The sequence below is a fragment of the Rutilus rutilus genome (assembly GCF_951802725.1).
Source record: "Rutilus rutilus genome assembly, chromosome: 8".
In the NCBI taxonomy this organism is placed as follows: Eukaryota; Metazoa; Chordata; class Actinopteri; order Cypriniformes; family Leuciscidae; genus Rutilus; species Rutilus rutilus.
This window is the reverse complement of record NC_140222.1, coordinates 22,032,679-22,048,397: the sequence shown is the minus strand read 5'-3', so window position 1 is coordinate 22,048,397 and position 15,719 is coordinate 22,032,679. Positions and strand designations below refer to the sequence as shown.

Genomic DNA, 15,719 nt, shown 5'->3' with positions numbered 1-15,719 from the left:
ATGAAGTAGGTCAGAGACGAAGACAAAGATAGAAAAGGCTCAGGCGTTGATGTTTCTACACACAAACTTAACATATAAACCAGACCAGAGTTGAAGCCGACTAACCCGCAGCTGTGAAAAAACACACTCAGAGCGGATGAATGCAGTGAGAAAATGAAGACACGAAAAACACACCTAAAAACCAGAAGACGTCCAGTTTTATTTACAGTAGAATACCTATTATTGACACTGAAATATGATAATAAACCCAAAAGTCACGTACGGAAGGGGATTTTTTTTATGGCCCCTGAACAGTGAAAATATGATATATGAGAACATTTTATATTTTTTAAATATTTTTAATATGAGGGAAGAACAAAACACTAAACTTGGTTATGGTATTTATTTATTTATTTGGCAAAAAAGGCAAGCTACAGGTTTTATTTAAAGATTCAAGATAAAATGCATAGAAAAACATAAAGCTTATAAGAAAAAACATACAATGACCACAGCATAAGTTATTAATATATCGTTGGTTCTCTCATGTTTGCATGTGTTCAAAAGCTACATATAGAACTTGTATTTATATTTCATTTATAAGAAATTATCAAGACAAAAGCAAAGAAAGGCTGTGCTGAAAAAATATTGAGAATTTTGCATTATATACATGATTAGGAAACAAACACCAGTCGATCTTAAACAAACAACAACGATATTTTACTTTCATTATTTAGAAGATTACATGAACTAATACTTTAATGTATACTCATGTATTTATAATAGTATTATATTACTAAAAAAAATAAAAAATGTCACCAACACTTTTCTGTGTACTAATACATTTTGATCTGAGGCCAATAACACGTCAATGAAGCAAAGGCTCCCGCGCTGTATACTCTAGGCCTATACTGTACATATTTGCCTTTGCTTTTTGCCATTTTCCATCATTGTGAGTTCACATAAAAACACTCAAAAAATCAAAAACAACTTATTACAGAAATTGAATTCCTAAGAATTTACTTATCAAGAAAAACAACAACAAAGAGAAACAATGCTGAAATGTGCATTACATTCATGCTTAAGAAAACAATCTATAACATCAGTCAACCTAAAACAGACAACAATCAAGCTAATAATATTTTACTCATTATTTGTCAGAATATATTTCTGTTAGACTGTATGAGAGGATTCACTCTTGATCATGTTTGTCTAGGCTTTTTTCCAAAAGTGTTGTTGGTCGAATGGGACAGACGAAACTCCACTTCAAAAAACTACAGAATTATTTAAAAAATAATAATTAGCTGCTAATGTCCATGTAGAATTGAGTTTTTCTGTGATAAATAAAGCTGAATTGTAGATGTGTTTTACCTCTTCATCATTTGTGCTGTAAAGCTGCTCCAGTTCCTCATCTTGATATTGTTGGTGTGTTTTCTTACACACTTGAAGTTTGATCTGCAATAGACCTAAAATACCAGCAACATTTCTGATTAAACATTATACGATTCATCACTAAAGGAATGTAAGACAAAGCTTTTAAAAGAAAGATATTTTATATTGTAGATTATTTTTATTTGATACATATAACCCAGAAATCTCACTTATTATTGCCGAAAACATCACAATGTTCAGTATGACATATAAAATCATCAGAGTTTGTTGTGTATTCGGACTTTGCGAGTTATTGTTCACTTCTGTCTGATTCTGATCTTGAGCAGCTTCTGTTAAGAACAGAAAATACAAAAGTTTTGTGTTTTTAAACATCAAACATGCATCAATATTACACAGACCTGATAGAAATAAAGGTTGAAATACAAATTTGATACATAATGTGCATGATTTTAGATCATTTATTGATATTACAACAGATCAAAGATAATTTTATACACTTACCAGTGAAGTAAAGTCTGGTTCCGTCACTGAGATGTAGAATTGGGGCTGTTTTTGCACAATAATATATTCCTAATTCATCATTAGTAATGTTACTAATACATAACCGGCTCAAAGTTAGTGATGAATATTTGTCTTTGAATCTTTCGTCATAGAATTGAGCTGATGTAGATTCTGATGTGAAAGTCCGCATTATCAGCACTGGAGAATCTGTTAGTTTCTGGAAAACCCAAAAAATCTCTTTTACACTAATCCCACAGTTTAAAGTCACGGTTTCCCCTAAATTCACCCGGTTATCTATTAAACTCTCTATAGTTTGACACACCAGCAGAACTGTGAAGAAACACACAGATTATTGAGATTAGACAACAATAAAACACTATCCGCTCATGAGAAGATCACAATAAAATCATGCATGAACTTAAACTTACAGAACAGTAAAAGCTGCGCCGTCCTCATTCTGTGTTTTTTTTTTTACTTGTATGCAGTAAGATTGTTAACTACGAATCTGCGCAGAAGTCAGTGATGATGCAGAAATGAAGAAAAAGGAAACCCCTCCCTTGAAAAGAAGATGTAGTTTAACTGGAACTGAAGTATTTGCAGAAGTAAGGGGCCTTTAAGTATTTAAGATCTGTGCCGGTGAAACTGCATATAGAAAGTTGTGTTGACAAATGCATTATAAAACTTATTTTGATGTTTTAATTGCTGACAGGTTGATTTTTTTCTATGGATATGTGAGCAAGTTATGTTTTAAAGTCTTTGAGAGTCATTATTTCATTCCATATTCAATCAGCACACAATTGTGATCATTAGAATCAAACAGCAATCAATCTGTCAGTATGTTGATATTTCATATTCAGATATGGCAGCACTTCTAGATATTCATGATCGGTCAGTGGATTCTGAGGAACAACAGTGCCGTTGGTCTGAATGGACGTTATTCTTCTGTCACGCTCATGAAACTTCACGTCTGACCTTTTAACAAAAGATAAAAGACATACATTAGCTGCTAATTCCTAGTCTGGCTATCACCAGACCAAGCTCAATCTTTTAAGATTGAACATTGGTCTGGGGAGTCTGCTCTTTATTTTCTACTCAACAAGAGGCGTGATCAACGGGCATAGTTCAAATGAGTCTGTATGCAATTGGATAGTCCTTCAACCAATCAGACCAACTATCAGGGTGAAGTAGGCCACTTTGCAGAGCTATGCGAAAACTCCAGGCAGGAAATGTGTAACTAAACTTGTTGATCAGCGGTTTGCAGAAGCAGCAGTGGAATCGAGCGATTTTTGCAGTGTATGCACACAAAAAAAAAATGAAAGTGAAGTGGTATTTACACCCACTCGAGCGATTTGTTTGCTAAAAAGAAGCCATTGAGCATCGTCGAGGGGTTAAAAGGAATTGGACAGAGCCGTAACGGATTGGATTAAACCCGCCAATAGCGCGGCAAGTGGATAAGCCAGTCTGTGATTGGTTCCTGCAAATTTGTAAAGGAAGCAGCAGAGATAAATGTACAGGTTTCCAGCCTGAGCTGCAGGGCGAAATCAAATTGCCAGCAGATCAGGCTGGGTTTACCCAGTCTCGCTAATTCCCACAAAAAATATTATATTAAACAGTTTTATATAAACAATTGTGTAACCATCACATGAGCTTGATTTAAAATTTAGACCCTATTTTCATTTTCATTTCCCTTTTTTTTTTTTTTTTTTTGGGTCGAGACCATATTTCTTTTTTTCTTTTTTTTCTTTGATGTGCTGAGCATTTTTGGCACATTTGGTTTCTTTCCTTTAAAACTGCCCATAGTCATCCCTAAAATCAACAAATTGTGCTTTTTTCATTTTGGATGAAAATGGTAAAATTTTAATTAACTGGTTTTAGTTAAATCCAAAAATATTATTTAACCTCACTGAATTACATTCATTTATACCAAGAAAAACAAATACTTGGGGGTTAAATAAAAACAATTGCTCTTTAACAAATGCACGTTACCACTTTTTACAGTATAAAGGTTCTTGTCTGGGGGGGGCTACTGAAATTACTGAAAATTTTGAATACTTACATTTGTGGTATCTGTCAGTGTTATGTTATGTTTGGTTTTGTTTGTGTCTTGAGTTTGCCTGACCGCCTGCTTGTCTGTTTTTTTGTTGTTGTTTTTTCATGGTTTTTTATTGTTTGATTAAGTTGAACACCTGTTACTCGTTGCTTTGACTTGTTTGGTTTGTATATTATGAGTTTGCTTTCTGTCAGTCTTTGTTTGGTATTCATCATTTAATGTTGGTTGTTCCGTTCGTGTTTTAATCCAGAGAATCCTGAGTGTTGTGTTAAGTTTTGAGTTTTAAAATGAAGGACTGCTGCACTTAGATCCAGCTTTATTTTCTTCCCTGCTCTTCAACCAGCCATGACAGAAATACTAAACCGGCAGTACAAATCCTCCTCCTCTCGTCAGTCGCCACAAAGGAATCCCAGACTACACCTATGCCCCTCTTCACCCCGGTAGCCCGATAGAGCCCACCCATAACCAGGCCTGTGTCGTCACCCTGCACCAAGTTATAGTGTTGTCTTGTCTGTGGTGTCTCCTCCCTGTCTCCCACTCCAACTTCCTCTACCTGTTCCGTGTCGGTGAAGGAGGTCATTCCTGAAATATCTCTCTGTCCCATGTCGGCCATGGAGGCCGCTTTTAAACTTTCTGCCTGCCCTGTATTGGCCAAAGAAGCCATTTTGAACTCTCTTCCTGCCTTTGCTGGCTCCATTCAGCCCTCGGCTCCTCCTAAGCTGCCTGCACCTAGCATCCCGGATCTGACTTGGGCTTCCAGTTCGCCAGCTCCGCCCTGGAGTGTCGACCCTCTAGCCCCTCCTAGAACCTCCAAGTCCTTCACTCCACCTCGGCCTGTCGACCAGACGCTCCACCTTGGCTCCTCGCTTCCTTGGCTCCACCTGGGACCGTTGTCCCTATGTCTCCACCAGGCTTCCTCATCCCTCTGGCTCAGCCTTAGTCAGTCGTCACTCTGCCATTGCCATTGCCATGGACTTCCGGGCTTTCATCTGTGACTTATCCCTCCACCCTTGGTCTCCTGGACCTTCAGTGTCACCTGGTCTCTTTGGCTCCACCTGGGTCTCCACCCCCACCAGCTCAGTCTTATGCCTCGTTTCCACTGAGCGGTACGGTACGGAACGGTACGCATTTATTTGCGTTTCCACTATAAAAAGTTGTGAATGGTACCAAAATTCCGAACCGTACCGTACCACTTTTTAGGTACCCTTCCATTGGGGTACCTAGCACAGTGGAACGGTACTAAAAGGTGGAGCTAGACTCACTGCAGGATGTTGATTGGTTGATAGAGAATCGTCACTTGCGCGTGCTACAAGAGGAATGACAACATAAGAAGCGCCATTTTTTAATATACAGTTTAATCTAATACTACTGTTACTGTATCACGAAATGTAATTTTAAGAGTTTTTCAGGCGAGAATGTAGTTGTTTAAAGCTCAAATCTGTGGTTTATTTATAAAGATGATTTTTTTTTCCCCCGGTTGTGAGATCCATGCGTTCAGCGGGCGCTCGGCGCTCATGTTTCCCGGCTGGATGAGCCTTTCCTCGGCGTTCGTCGCTGACTCCGACGGTAGTGGTTAAACATAAGATATAATTCGTTTTGTGTAGACCTAACGGGCGATCTTTGGTCTCGTGAATATATAATGAGTTCCCTGTCAATCGTTTTGGCTGAGGGCTAAGTTTAGTTTTATATTAAAGGAGACATATCATGCTTTTAAATTGTTCCTTTTTACATATAAATCATACATTTGTAGTCTATATAAAGCGGAACTGCAATGCTTGGGTCTGAATTCTTCATTATTATAGCTCCACAGGCCCCTTTTCTACCCCTTTTCTGATGTCCGTCTGAGAGCAACTCGTTTTGGTGCGGTCTCTTTAAATACAATTGAGACACTTCATACCCCGCCCCCTCTCCAGGTTGCAGAGGTTCAACTCCACCCCGTTCGGCCATTTTTGTAGTTTGATAGCAGAGATACGATTATCTAGCGGCACAGAAACTTTTTATTCACACGTTATTAACAAAATGTCAACAACGGAAGACTTGTCCAGCCAGCCTTACATGTTCGAGCCAGAGTCGGAGCCGGAGCGAGATGAAAATGAAGACAACGAACCTGTAGAACAACGTCTTTATATGGATGTATCGCACTGGTGTGTACTGTATTTACACATGAAACTTTGGTCTTCCGACCTTTTACCACCGTGTCGATTTATTTTGATTAATATGTGCGAGGGAGAGAGAGCAAGACAGCGTCTAGTTTGGAGACGGTGAAGTCTTGTTTACAGTTTCGCCTGGCTCTGAAGAGAGAGAGAGAGCGCGCGCGCGACCGGGTCTCTCTCTCTGCTCGTTCTTTCTGTTAAACATGGGCAGTTTATCTACATTAGACGGTGTAATGAAGTGTGTGGGTTACTACATCCAACAACCGAACATTTTAACTTACCCTCTCGTAACTTCTGCATCCTTTAGCTTGGACTACAAAATTGCAGCGAGAAATAAAAATGGCGGATTACTCGAAGTGTTGGGCCGGAAGTCAATGTCCTTATTTGGCAGTTCCGCTGCAAATACTGTGACGTAATAGTTCAAAAAACGTCATAGATAACAGAAAAATCGAAACAGGTTGAAAAATATGACCAAAACAGAATATAAAGATATCAACGAAGCACCTGAGGAGAATAATTTCATATTTTCTGTACTTCTAAACACTCCAAATATACAACAAAATGCATTTAAGGGCTAAAAAAAGTGCATTTGGCATGATACGTCCCCTTTAACGTTATTTGTGTTTAACTACTTGTAATGTTAGAGCACTGCATTTGGATATTTGACTGAATTGTTTGCTTTATTTCTTATTGTATAGCTTCTTGTACTTTACTTAAACTTTTATATAGGCTATTATTGATAAAACTGAAATTTTACAAAAAGAAATATGGTTTCTTGTCATTTTTTATTACAAGATTATCACTGATGTTTATTGCAACATTTGTACAAATGCATATATTGCCTGGAATATGTTTATTTTATTTATTTTTTTAAACGAAAAGAGGTAACGTTAGGGTTGTGTTTTAAATTTCGTTTCGTTATAAATAGAACGTATAACGTGCAGTGAATAACGTTGCGCATGAACCACATTTGTGTCCCTATAATGTTTAATTTATTTAAATGAAAACGAAAAGAGGCAGAGTGGTGTTTTATAACATATTTCGTTTTATTGTTGCTTAAAATGTACATACAGAGTAACCGAGATAACCGGTGTATCAGCGACGCTTTTAAGAACGCGCTGTAGGCTACCATTTGCATGTAGGAGTCGCACATGGCAAGTACAAACTTTGCGTACTTGATATTGAGAAAAGCCTAATGTCGGCGCTTGTCTTCTTGTGACAAACATGTCGAGGAGCAAGAATAAGATCTGCTGCATGTCATCCATTGTAGTTTACTATGTTCTTCTTCGCGCGAAAATGACGTCGATCGAAACACCACGCCTATCAAGTAAGGGTACTGTTGGCAGTGGAAACGCTAGCCAGATCATGGTTAACAGACCCGAACCGTACCGTACTGTCCCATACCGTACCGTACTGCTCAGTGGAAACGAGGCATAGGTCAGTCATCCCCCTGGTTCTGCCTGGTACTTCCTTCAAGGCTCCACCATAGCTCCTCCCTCCCTCGACTCCACCGTGGGCTGAAACCTGGTTTTCCTGCAGGGAGCTACTCCCTGGCTCCTCCCGCCTTCATCTACGCCCTGGCTCCTCCCTCCTCTGGGAGGCCTTGTTCTGTTTGCCCCACGTCCTCCGCCTAAGCCCCCTCCCGCCCTCCTCTGTTCAACTTAAGGCTCTTTCTTGATGGGGGGAGGTGTCAGTGTTATGTTTTTTTTTTTGTGTGTGTGTTTTAGGATACGTTTACACGACAACAATATGCTTAAAACAGAGAAATTTTTCCTTCGAGTTTTCCGCTTACAGATGACACCATTGTCAAAATGATCCCCATTCGCATGGATCCGCGAAAACAACAAAAAAACGTTGTGTTCTGCAGTCAGGCCATTAGATGGCGATGAAAAACTATTGCATGTGCATGACGTCATCGTCCTCAGAGATTCGCGTTTTTGTTGTTTACACGGAGACCGTTTTCAAAACCTTGCACTTTGAAACCCGTTTTCAAACTGTTTGTGTTTTCAGGCACCCAAAACACCATTGTTGTGTAAACGAACGGCCAAAACGCATAAAATGTTTTACATTTTTTACTGAAAACGGTGTTGTGTAAACAGCCCCTTAGTCTTGAGTTTGGCTGTCTGTGTTCTTTGGTTTGTTTCCATGTTTTTTTTATTGTTTGATTAAGTTGAACACCTGTTACTCGTTGCTTTGATTGGTTTGATATTATGAGCTTGCATTCTGTCAGTCTTTGTTTGGTATTCGTCGTGTAAAGTTGGTTGTTCCATTCGTATTTTAATCCAGAGAATCCTGTTCTATCCTGGTTTAAGTTTGGAAATAAAGGACTACTGCATTTAGATCCAGCTTTATTTGCTTCCCTGCTCTTCAACCAGCCGTGACAATATTATCCTATAGAAATAAAGATGGATCATGTACAATTTAAAAGCATAATTTGTTTTTGTTTTTTACAGTTTTAAAAGAAAGAAACCAAATGTGCTGAAATGTTCAGTACATCCAAAATAAAATTTTCAATAGTTAAAAAAGAGGTTTGATGAAATAATTATAGTCTGAAAAAAAAGAAGTGAAAATTGGGTCAAAAGTTCAAATCAAGCTCATCTGGGGTGCGGTTTCCTAAAGCCAACCAAACATATTTCAATTGAAATTGTGACCGTATAAGTTGGCTAACAATGCTTTTGGGAAACGCACCCCAGGTGGTTACACAATTGTTTAGGCCGGTAAATGAATCACCCAAATCCTTTATTTCCAGACAGTATGGAAATGAATTTCATCACTTTCCCTACAAGGATGGGAAATTTGGCTTAGACTGAACTGAACACATCATCAGCCAAAATGCATAAAAAGTTTTCAGTTTTTTTTGTTGAAAACAGTGTTAATGGGGCCTTAGTATTGACAAATACAATACAGTGTGTCACATTGGGCAAAATATGTTAACATTTCAAGATGAACACTATGCAAACATACTAGTTTCATACCTTTTTCCAGCATCTTTTGCATATTTGAACCCTTTGCAGCAGTGACTGTATGATTTAGAGATCCATATTTTCACACTGAGGACAATTAAGGGAGTCATATACAACTATTACAGAAGGTGAAAACATTCACTGATGCTCCAGAAGGAAACACTGCATTAAGAGCCGGGGGTGAAAACTTTTTGAATTTGAAGATTAGAGTAAACATGCAAGAATCTTGCGTGACAGAAGAATAACATCCATTCAGACCGACGGCACTGTTGTTCCTCAGAATATCTAGAAGTGCTGCCATATCTGAATATGAAATATTACTGACAGATTGATTGCTGTTTGATTCTAATGATCACAATTGTGTGCTGATTTTAACATTAAATGTAATCATTGAACTCTCGATGACTTTAAAACATAATTTGCTCTTGTCTGTTCATAACAAAAAACGACTAAAATCTGTCGTTTTTTGAATTTTGAATGTATCTTTCAAAATAAATCATCTTTATAATGTTTCTGAATGTTTGTCTCTCTGAGTTGCTAAAATCATGGGATGTAGTGACAGAAATTATTGGTCATTTGAAAATATCTGGATGTAACAAACAAGAATGATAATAATTTTTTGTCAGTTTGCAGTGTAAATCACTGAACCGGCCGATGTGAGTCACTTGATTTTTACACTTTCCAAATACAATTTCACCAACACAGATGAGATAGGTGTAACTGCAGAACCGCAGAACCATACGTCATAGCAGCCTGAGGACGACAGCGCCAGCCTGACAGTCTGAATCCGGAAGTGGGCGCATGCAAGGCATTTAAACGATTTAATTGAAAATGTAATATCTCAAATATGATAAAATATAAGAATTATGTTTTGTCCTATTAACAAAATACAATATACTACTATTAACAAATGTTAATAGTTTTTTAAAAGTTAAAATTATACTTTATCCATTTGTTTTGTTGAGTCAAATGGTTAACAATATAAACTGAACAAAGCTTAAAACAAAAAAATGATATGAAAACAAAGGTTGGGATTTATAAAGGTTTATAAAAATACAAAATCAAACTAAATAATAAATAAGTTATACAAAATAAAATCAAACCAAAGAAAATAAATCTTATAAAAGTTATGCAGGCACACATTTAACAATAATTCTCAAGTGAAAAATAAATAAAATAAATCAAAACTCCATACTAATGGAGTTAATCCCGAGGCGCCTTTCATCTCCTTTAACTCCAACCCTACTCAAACTTATCCTATGTGTTTGCATGTTTAATGGGATGCATTCATAGATATGAATAACAAAATATAAATACAGAAATATATAATTGTTTGTGTTTTGTTAGCTTAAGTCTCAGTGTGGATTGTTTGTGTCACCTTGAACGTTGATGAAGATAATTTAATATTTTGTCTAAATCATGCAGAAAACCATCTAATTCCAAAGGGACTACTATTAAATATGTGTAGGCTACCTTGAAATGCAATGCAAGTCGCTTTGGATAAAAGCGTCGGCCAAATGGATAAATGTAAAATAATATCTATTGCCACTGTATATTAAAAAATAACTCCAGATGTTCATACCTCCATGAACAACAGCCTTTTTAAGTGGATTTTAATGTGATTATTCAATTTGTCCCGTTTTGTCTGTTTAAAAATACTGCTATCACACAAAGGGCAGTGAACATTTCTGCAGCATGTCGTGCATTGCTCCAAAGGTGTTAGCGCTGAACCTCTCTGAATTATGTGGTTCTGTAGGTGAAATAAAATACAATTAATGCAATTCTCATGGTCAGAAAAGTTAACAAATGCTATAAAATACAACGCTTAACAACAAATTAAATCACAAACAAACCATATATGTAACAAAGTGATGCAATCCAACTGTAAAATAACAATACATGATCAACTGGCATCGTCACAATTCTCACTTAGTCACATTTATTAAGTCAAGTCACCTTTATTTATATAGCACTTTTTACAATAAAGATTGTTTCAAAGCAGCTTTACACGGATCATAGGAAAATAATGCAACAAAGTTTGTCTCGGCAGATCTAGAACAAAATAGTGTCATAATCCATTTTAAGTAGGTTCGGTGTTGATTCATTTCTGTTGTAAAAAAGTTATTCATTCAGTTAATTAATCTATATAACGTTACGTTAGCCATTCTGGAGAAAACTGTGATGTTATCATCCAGCTCAGTTCAGTTCTCATAATGGTGTCAATGACAGATCAATAGTATTGTTGAATATTAACTTACAAAATACTTAGAGCCGTTTAAGTATGTTGTATCCAACAAAGATAACTTATTTTTAGCTTCTTCTCTTCTTCTTTTCCTTGTTCTACCGTGTTAAACATGAACTCCGTCCACTTCCAGCATCAGACTTTGACCCCGCCCACTTCCGGCATCAGACTTTGACCCCGCCCACTTCCGGCATCAGACTTTGACCCCGCCCACTTCCGGCATCAGACTGTCAGGCTGGAGCTGTCATAGATATCATATAAAGGCTAGATGTCTCGTCCGCGCTGCTGGCCAATGGAGCTCGACATCCGCACACGGCGGCCATCTTAAGACAGGGTGCTCGCTCACTCATAACATGGTGCATGTACTTTTAAATAACCATAACTTGCTCAATTTTCTACCGATTTTCAAACGGTTTGGTTTGTTATAAACGTCAGAGATGTAGCTATTATACTGCATACATATGAATAATTATGTTCAAAATGTTTAAGCATTCAGAATTATAGCCACGTTAATAACGTTTGTAAGAAACCAAACCGTTTGTAAATCCGTCCAGATTTCAGCGAGATAAGAGGATTTGTGTGCGTGCTGCTCACTCACCTTAATTCACAGAGCCCTGTCCTAAGATGGCCGCCGGTGATGCCGGAAGTGACTCCGCCTTAAGACATCTAGCCTTTATATGATATCTATGGGAGCTGTCGTCCTCACACTGTTATGACGTATGGTTCTGCGGTTCTGCAGTTGGTTCCCAGCAAACACATTTACGTTGTGGCAACGTCTCTGGCACGTTGCATTTCTGCTATGGCAACGTCGCTGTATACGTGCTCGCAACATTGTAACAACGTAGAATTGTAAGACGCGACAGGGCTGTAGCAACGTTGTTGCGCGACATTCAGCAACTGAGAGACGACATTCTGACAATATTTTTATATGCTGCTATATCCCCCACTTTTTATCGTTTCTTGTTTATCTATATTATTATTTAATGGGGCTATCAACATCTGCAAGTGTACACTTTGAAGAGTAAAAATGACAGAAAGTTTCATTAATTCAACTGTATTAAATCTGCATATGGTAATCAAATTGCACTTCCAAAAGTAATAGCCTACATTTGTGAAAAAAAAAAAAAAAAAAAAAAGAGAAATAAACGAATATACAAATTTATAGTAGCCTAGGCTATAATAAATAAAACATAAAAAGCAAAGGCAGATCAGACCATTTAATGAACAAAACCGGGTCTGTATGGCAGACAGTAGCCGAAAGCCGGCCGATAAAGGTCGGAACCGGGGAAACATCCACAAATCCAGAGGAGCAAAGAAACGAATGAGATAGCGGAAAAATCAAATGACAAACTAAACAGTGCAAGCGAGGCTACATTAATCACATTAGAAATTAAAGTTGTAGGTTGTGTTTGATAGCTGAGGTAGGCTAAATTAAACGCAATACTCACATATCCTTGCTCGATGATGAATGAGAATGAGCCCAACAGGTGGTTGGAATTTAAAAGTCTGATTTTCCCGCTTCAGGGCAGTGACGAGTAGGCTACATATGTAGTCCAGTGGTCGTCCAGACACCCTGGGCACAACCTTAAGCAATGGCCCTGAACGGTGGTTTAATGTCAACATTGTGACAACGCTGTAACAATCTTCACCACACAACGTATTTATAGCAACCTTTTGGCCATGTTGATAAAACGTTGTTAGAAGGTTGGCTACGTTGTGCCAACGTTCTGTGTTTGCTGGGTTATTATTGGAACAGATCTTAAATACTAATAGACAGTATTAGTAATAATAGACAGTATAGTCGGTCAGTTAAAGCTCTTTCTCAAGGGAGGGTTTTCCTTTTTCTTCTTAATTTCTGTATCAGCACTTCTGCTCAGATTCGTAGTAAACAATCTTACTGCAGATTTACTATATAGGGTAGAGTGGGGGAAAACGCCCCCCTGGGGTAAAACGCCCCCCACCTGTTTTTCCCAAAATAACCACTAAAAGTAGTCAAGATACATTTTTACTGTTGCTATGCACTACGTTGATAACGGGGATATACAAATCTCTATGGAGAAGCTGACACCAGCGACACATTTGAAGAGAAGAGGATTACAGGGTAAATGCTGTAATTTTCAGATATTAGTAAATAAGTGTTTAAGAGAATATTGTTCTGCAGGATATCGCAGTGATGTATGATAGATGAATAGTGAAGTCTGTAGTTTGAGATCATATATTATTTATAAGGAATATAATTATATTTTAAAAATTAAACATTTTTTTAAAAACTCATAGCTTGTGGGGTAAAACGCCCCCTACGCTGAGGGGTAAAACGCCCCCCCCTGGGGGCATAGTTTCTCTATCATAATTACTATAATAAAATATTTCTGTCTATCAAATCCTTTGTTTTACACTTAATGCAGTATAACTAGGTGGTACAATCAAAATATTTGAACAAAACATGAAAAAATTACCTCAAGTGAGCATTAACTAGCTAGCTTGCTAGCACAGTTTGCTCACTGTTGGAAGGTAGTTAATTTTGCCTATTTTGAACATTGCTGAAATAAATATTAATATATATACATGTTGATACATTACTTGCCTTTTACCTTTAGAGATTAAAAACTATTGTCTGTTAATTTTGCTGTTGATCTATGAAGCAAACTGGTTGGTAAGAAAGGGGGCATTTTACCCCACCTTGGGGGGCGTTTTACCCCACCGCTGGGGCAAAACGCCCCCTTTGTACAAAAATATTTTCAGTGAAAATACTAATTAATTATGAAGGCTGAGCAATTTTAATATTTGGTGAATAACTCCTGCCATAGTCACTCAAAACCGGGATGGCAATTCTAGTCACATTTATGTTTTGTTTCACTGTAATGTCACATTTTCCTTAAGGGGGGCGTTTTCCCCCACTCTACCCTAATATGGAAAATCTGCACATGTCATCATGACGTATGGACAGCGCTATATAAATTACCTTCAGGTATAAGACTATATTAAAATACTTTCTACTGAGATAACTATCGCTGAACTGTAGAGTTACGATTCATTCATCGTAATGTTTCTAATAAATAAACGGCTCAATATTTGTCTTTGAATCTTTCGTCATAGAATTTAGCTGATGTAGCCTATAATCTGTTTTCCCCTAAATTCACCCGCTTATCTCTTAAACTCTGTGTAGTCTGACACACCAGCAGAACTGTGAAGATAAAACACACAGTAAAACACACAATACCTTCAACCAAAACTATCCAGTCATGTGAAGATCACAGTGAAAGTAGCTACATTGAGTAACTTAAACTTACAGAAGAGTAAAAGCTGTGCCGTCCTCATTCTGTAAGTGTTTAATTTATATGCAGTAAAATATTTTACTATGAATCTGAGCAGAAGTGTTAATGCAGAATAAAAACACCAGCGAACACACTTAAACGCCCGTTTCACACATACTCCGTTTAGTCCAGGCGTTTTAGGAAAAAAGGGTGAACAAATTGCAACAGAATCAAACTCAACTGATTTTGTATCCTCCATATGTCCTGAGTAAGGAAAAAAAAGCCCCGAAGAATCCCATTAGGGGAAAGTTCCGAAAAAGACCCAAATATATCCTATTCATACGCCTATTCATTATTTTTCTCACGTGAATAGGGTAAAAAAATTAACCTTTAGATATCACCATGAAAATTACTGAGTTGATTACTTATATCAAGACAAACAAAAAATGTATTACAAGTTTTTTTTTTATTGTTTGTTAACATGGACAAACGGTGCATAATCTAATTACAGATGTGCTAATTTGCATAAATACCACAACAGGTCTAAACATTGGGTATAGCCAGGTGAAAATGTCTTGTTGAATCTTGTTGACAAATAACAGTAAAATACTTTATATTAAGGTCTGAATGGAACCCATTTAGGCTACCCATGAGCATTAATACATAGAGGCAGGAAGAAGTACTTTAAACCAGCCTTTATTAATTATTATTGCAGAGATGGGGTTTGGGGATGGGTCCGTGGGACTGTTTCTGGGGGACGAATCTGAGGCAAGAACAGGAGACAATAAGGAGAATGCAGAAGACAAAAGGTAAGTAAAATAAAAAGTAAATCCCCAGAAACAGTCCCACGGACCCAGCCCCAAACCCCATCTCTGCAATAATAATTAATAAAGGCTGGTTTCTATACTTCTTCCTGCCTCTATGTATTAATGCTCATGGGTAGCCTAAATGGGTTCCATTCAGACCTTTTTTTCTTTTTTATGTAAATTAAGCCCCAAGAGAGCTCAACCGATATGAATTAGAAAAAAAAATTTTGACTTAGTGCATCAACCAATTCACATAAGAACTTTGTCATGGTGTACCCTCAGTTTCCTATAAATTAACAATTTGTCCAGCTCAGTTATTTGACAAAGTTATGTGTTCTCTTATGTCACATGTTTAGTCACAAATAGGGAAAAACACGGCCCA

General features: G+C 37.4%; 1 protein-coding gene across 1 annotated transcript; it reads right to left on the bottom strand.

Moving 5' to 3' along the window:
* Nucleotides 1–801: 801 nt before the first annotated feature.
* On the bottom strand, nt 802–2,431 carry LOC311296305 (uncharacterized protein). Its single transcript, XM_084418009.1, has 5 exons — nt 2,298–2,431; nt 1,870–2,199; nt 1,578–1,697; nt 1,348–1,442; nt 802–1,250 (listed from the first exon to the last, which is right to left on the bottom strand). Exons 1-5 carry the CDS (start codon nt 2,323–2,325, stop codon nt 1,179–1,181), a joined length of 645 nt encoding a protein of 214 aa, XP_084274135.1. The 5' UTR covers nt 2,326–2,431; the 3' UTR covers nt 802–1,178.
* Nucleotides 2,432–15,719: the final 13,288 nt, after the last annotated feature.

Bases quoted from the DNA above. Each gene is read 5' to 3' on its own strand.
- LOC311296305 (XM_084418009.1), bottom strand. From the start codon at position 2,325: ATGAGGACGGCGCAGCTTTTACTGTTCT. The intron at 2,200-2,297 runs GTAAGTTTAAGT...GTTTCTTCACAG, and splicing joins GGCGCAGCTTTTACTGTTCT to TTCTGCTGGTGTGTCAAACT. The intron at 1,698-1,869 runs GTAAGTGTATAA...TGTTCTTAACAG, and splicing joins AACCAGACTTTACTTCACTG to AAGCTGCTCAAGATCAGAAT.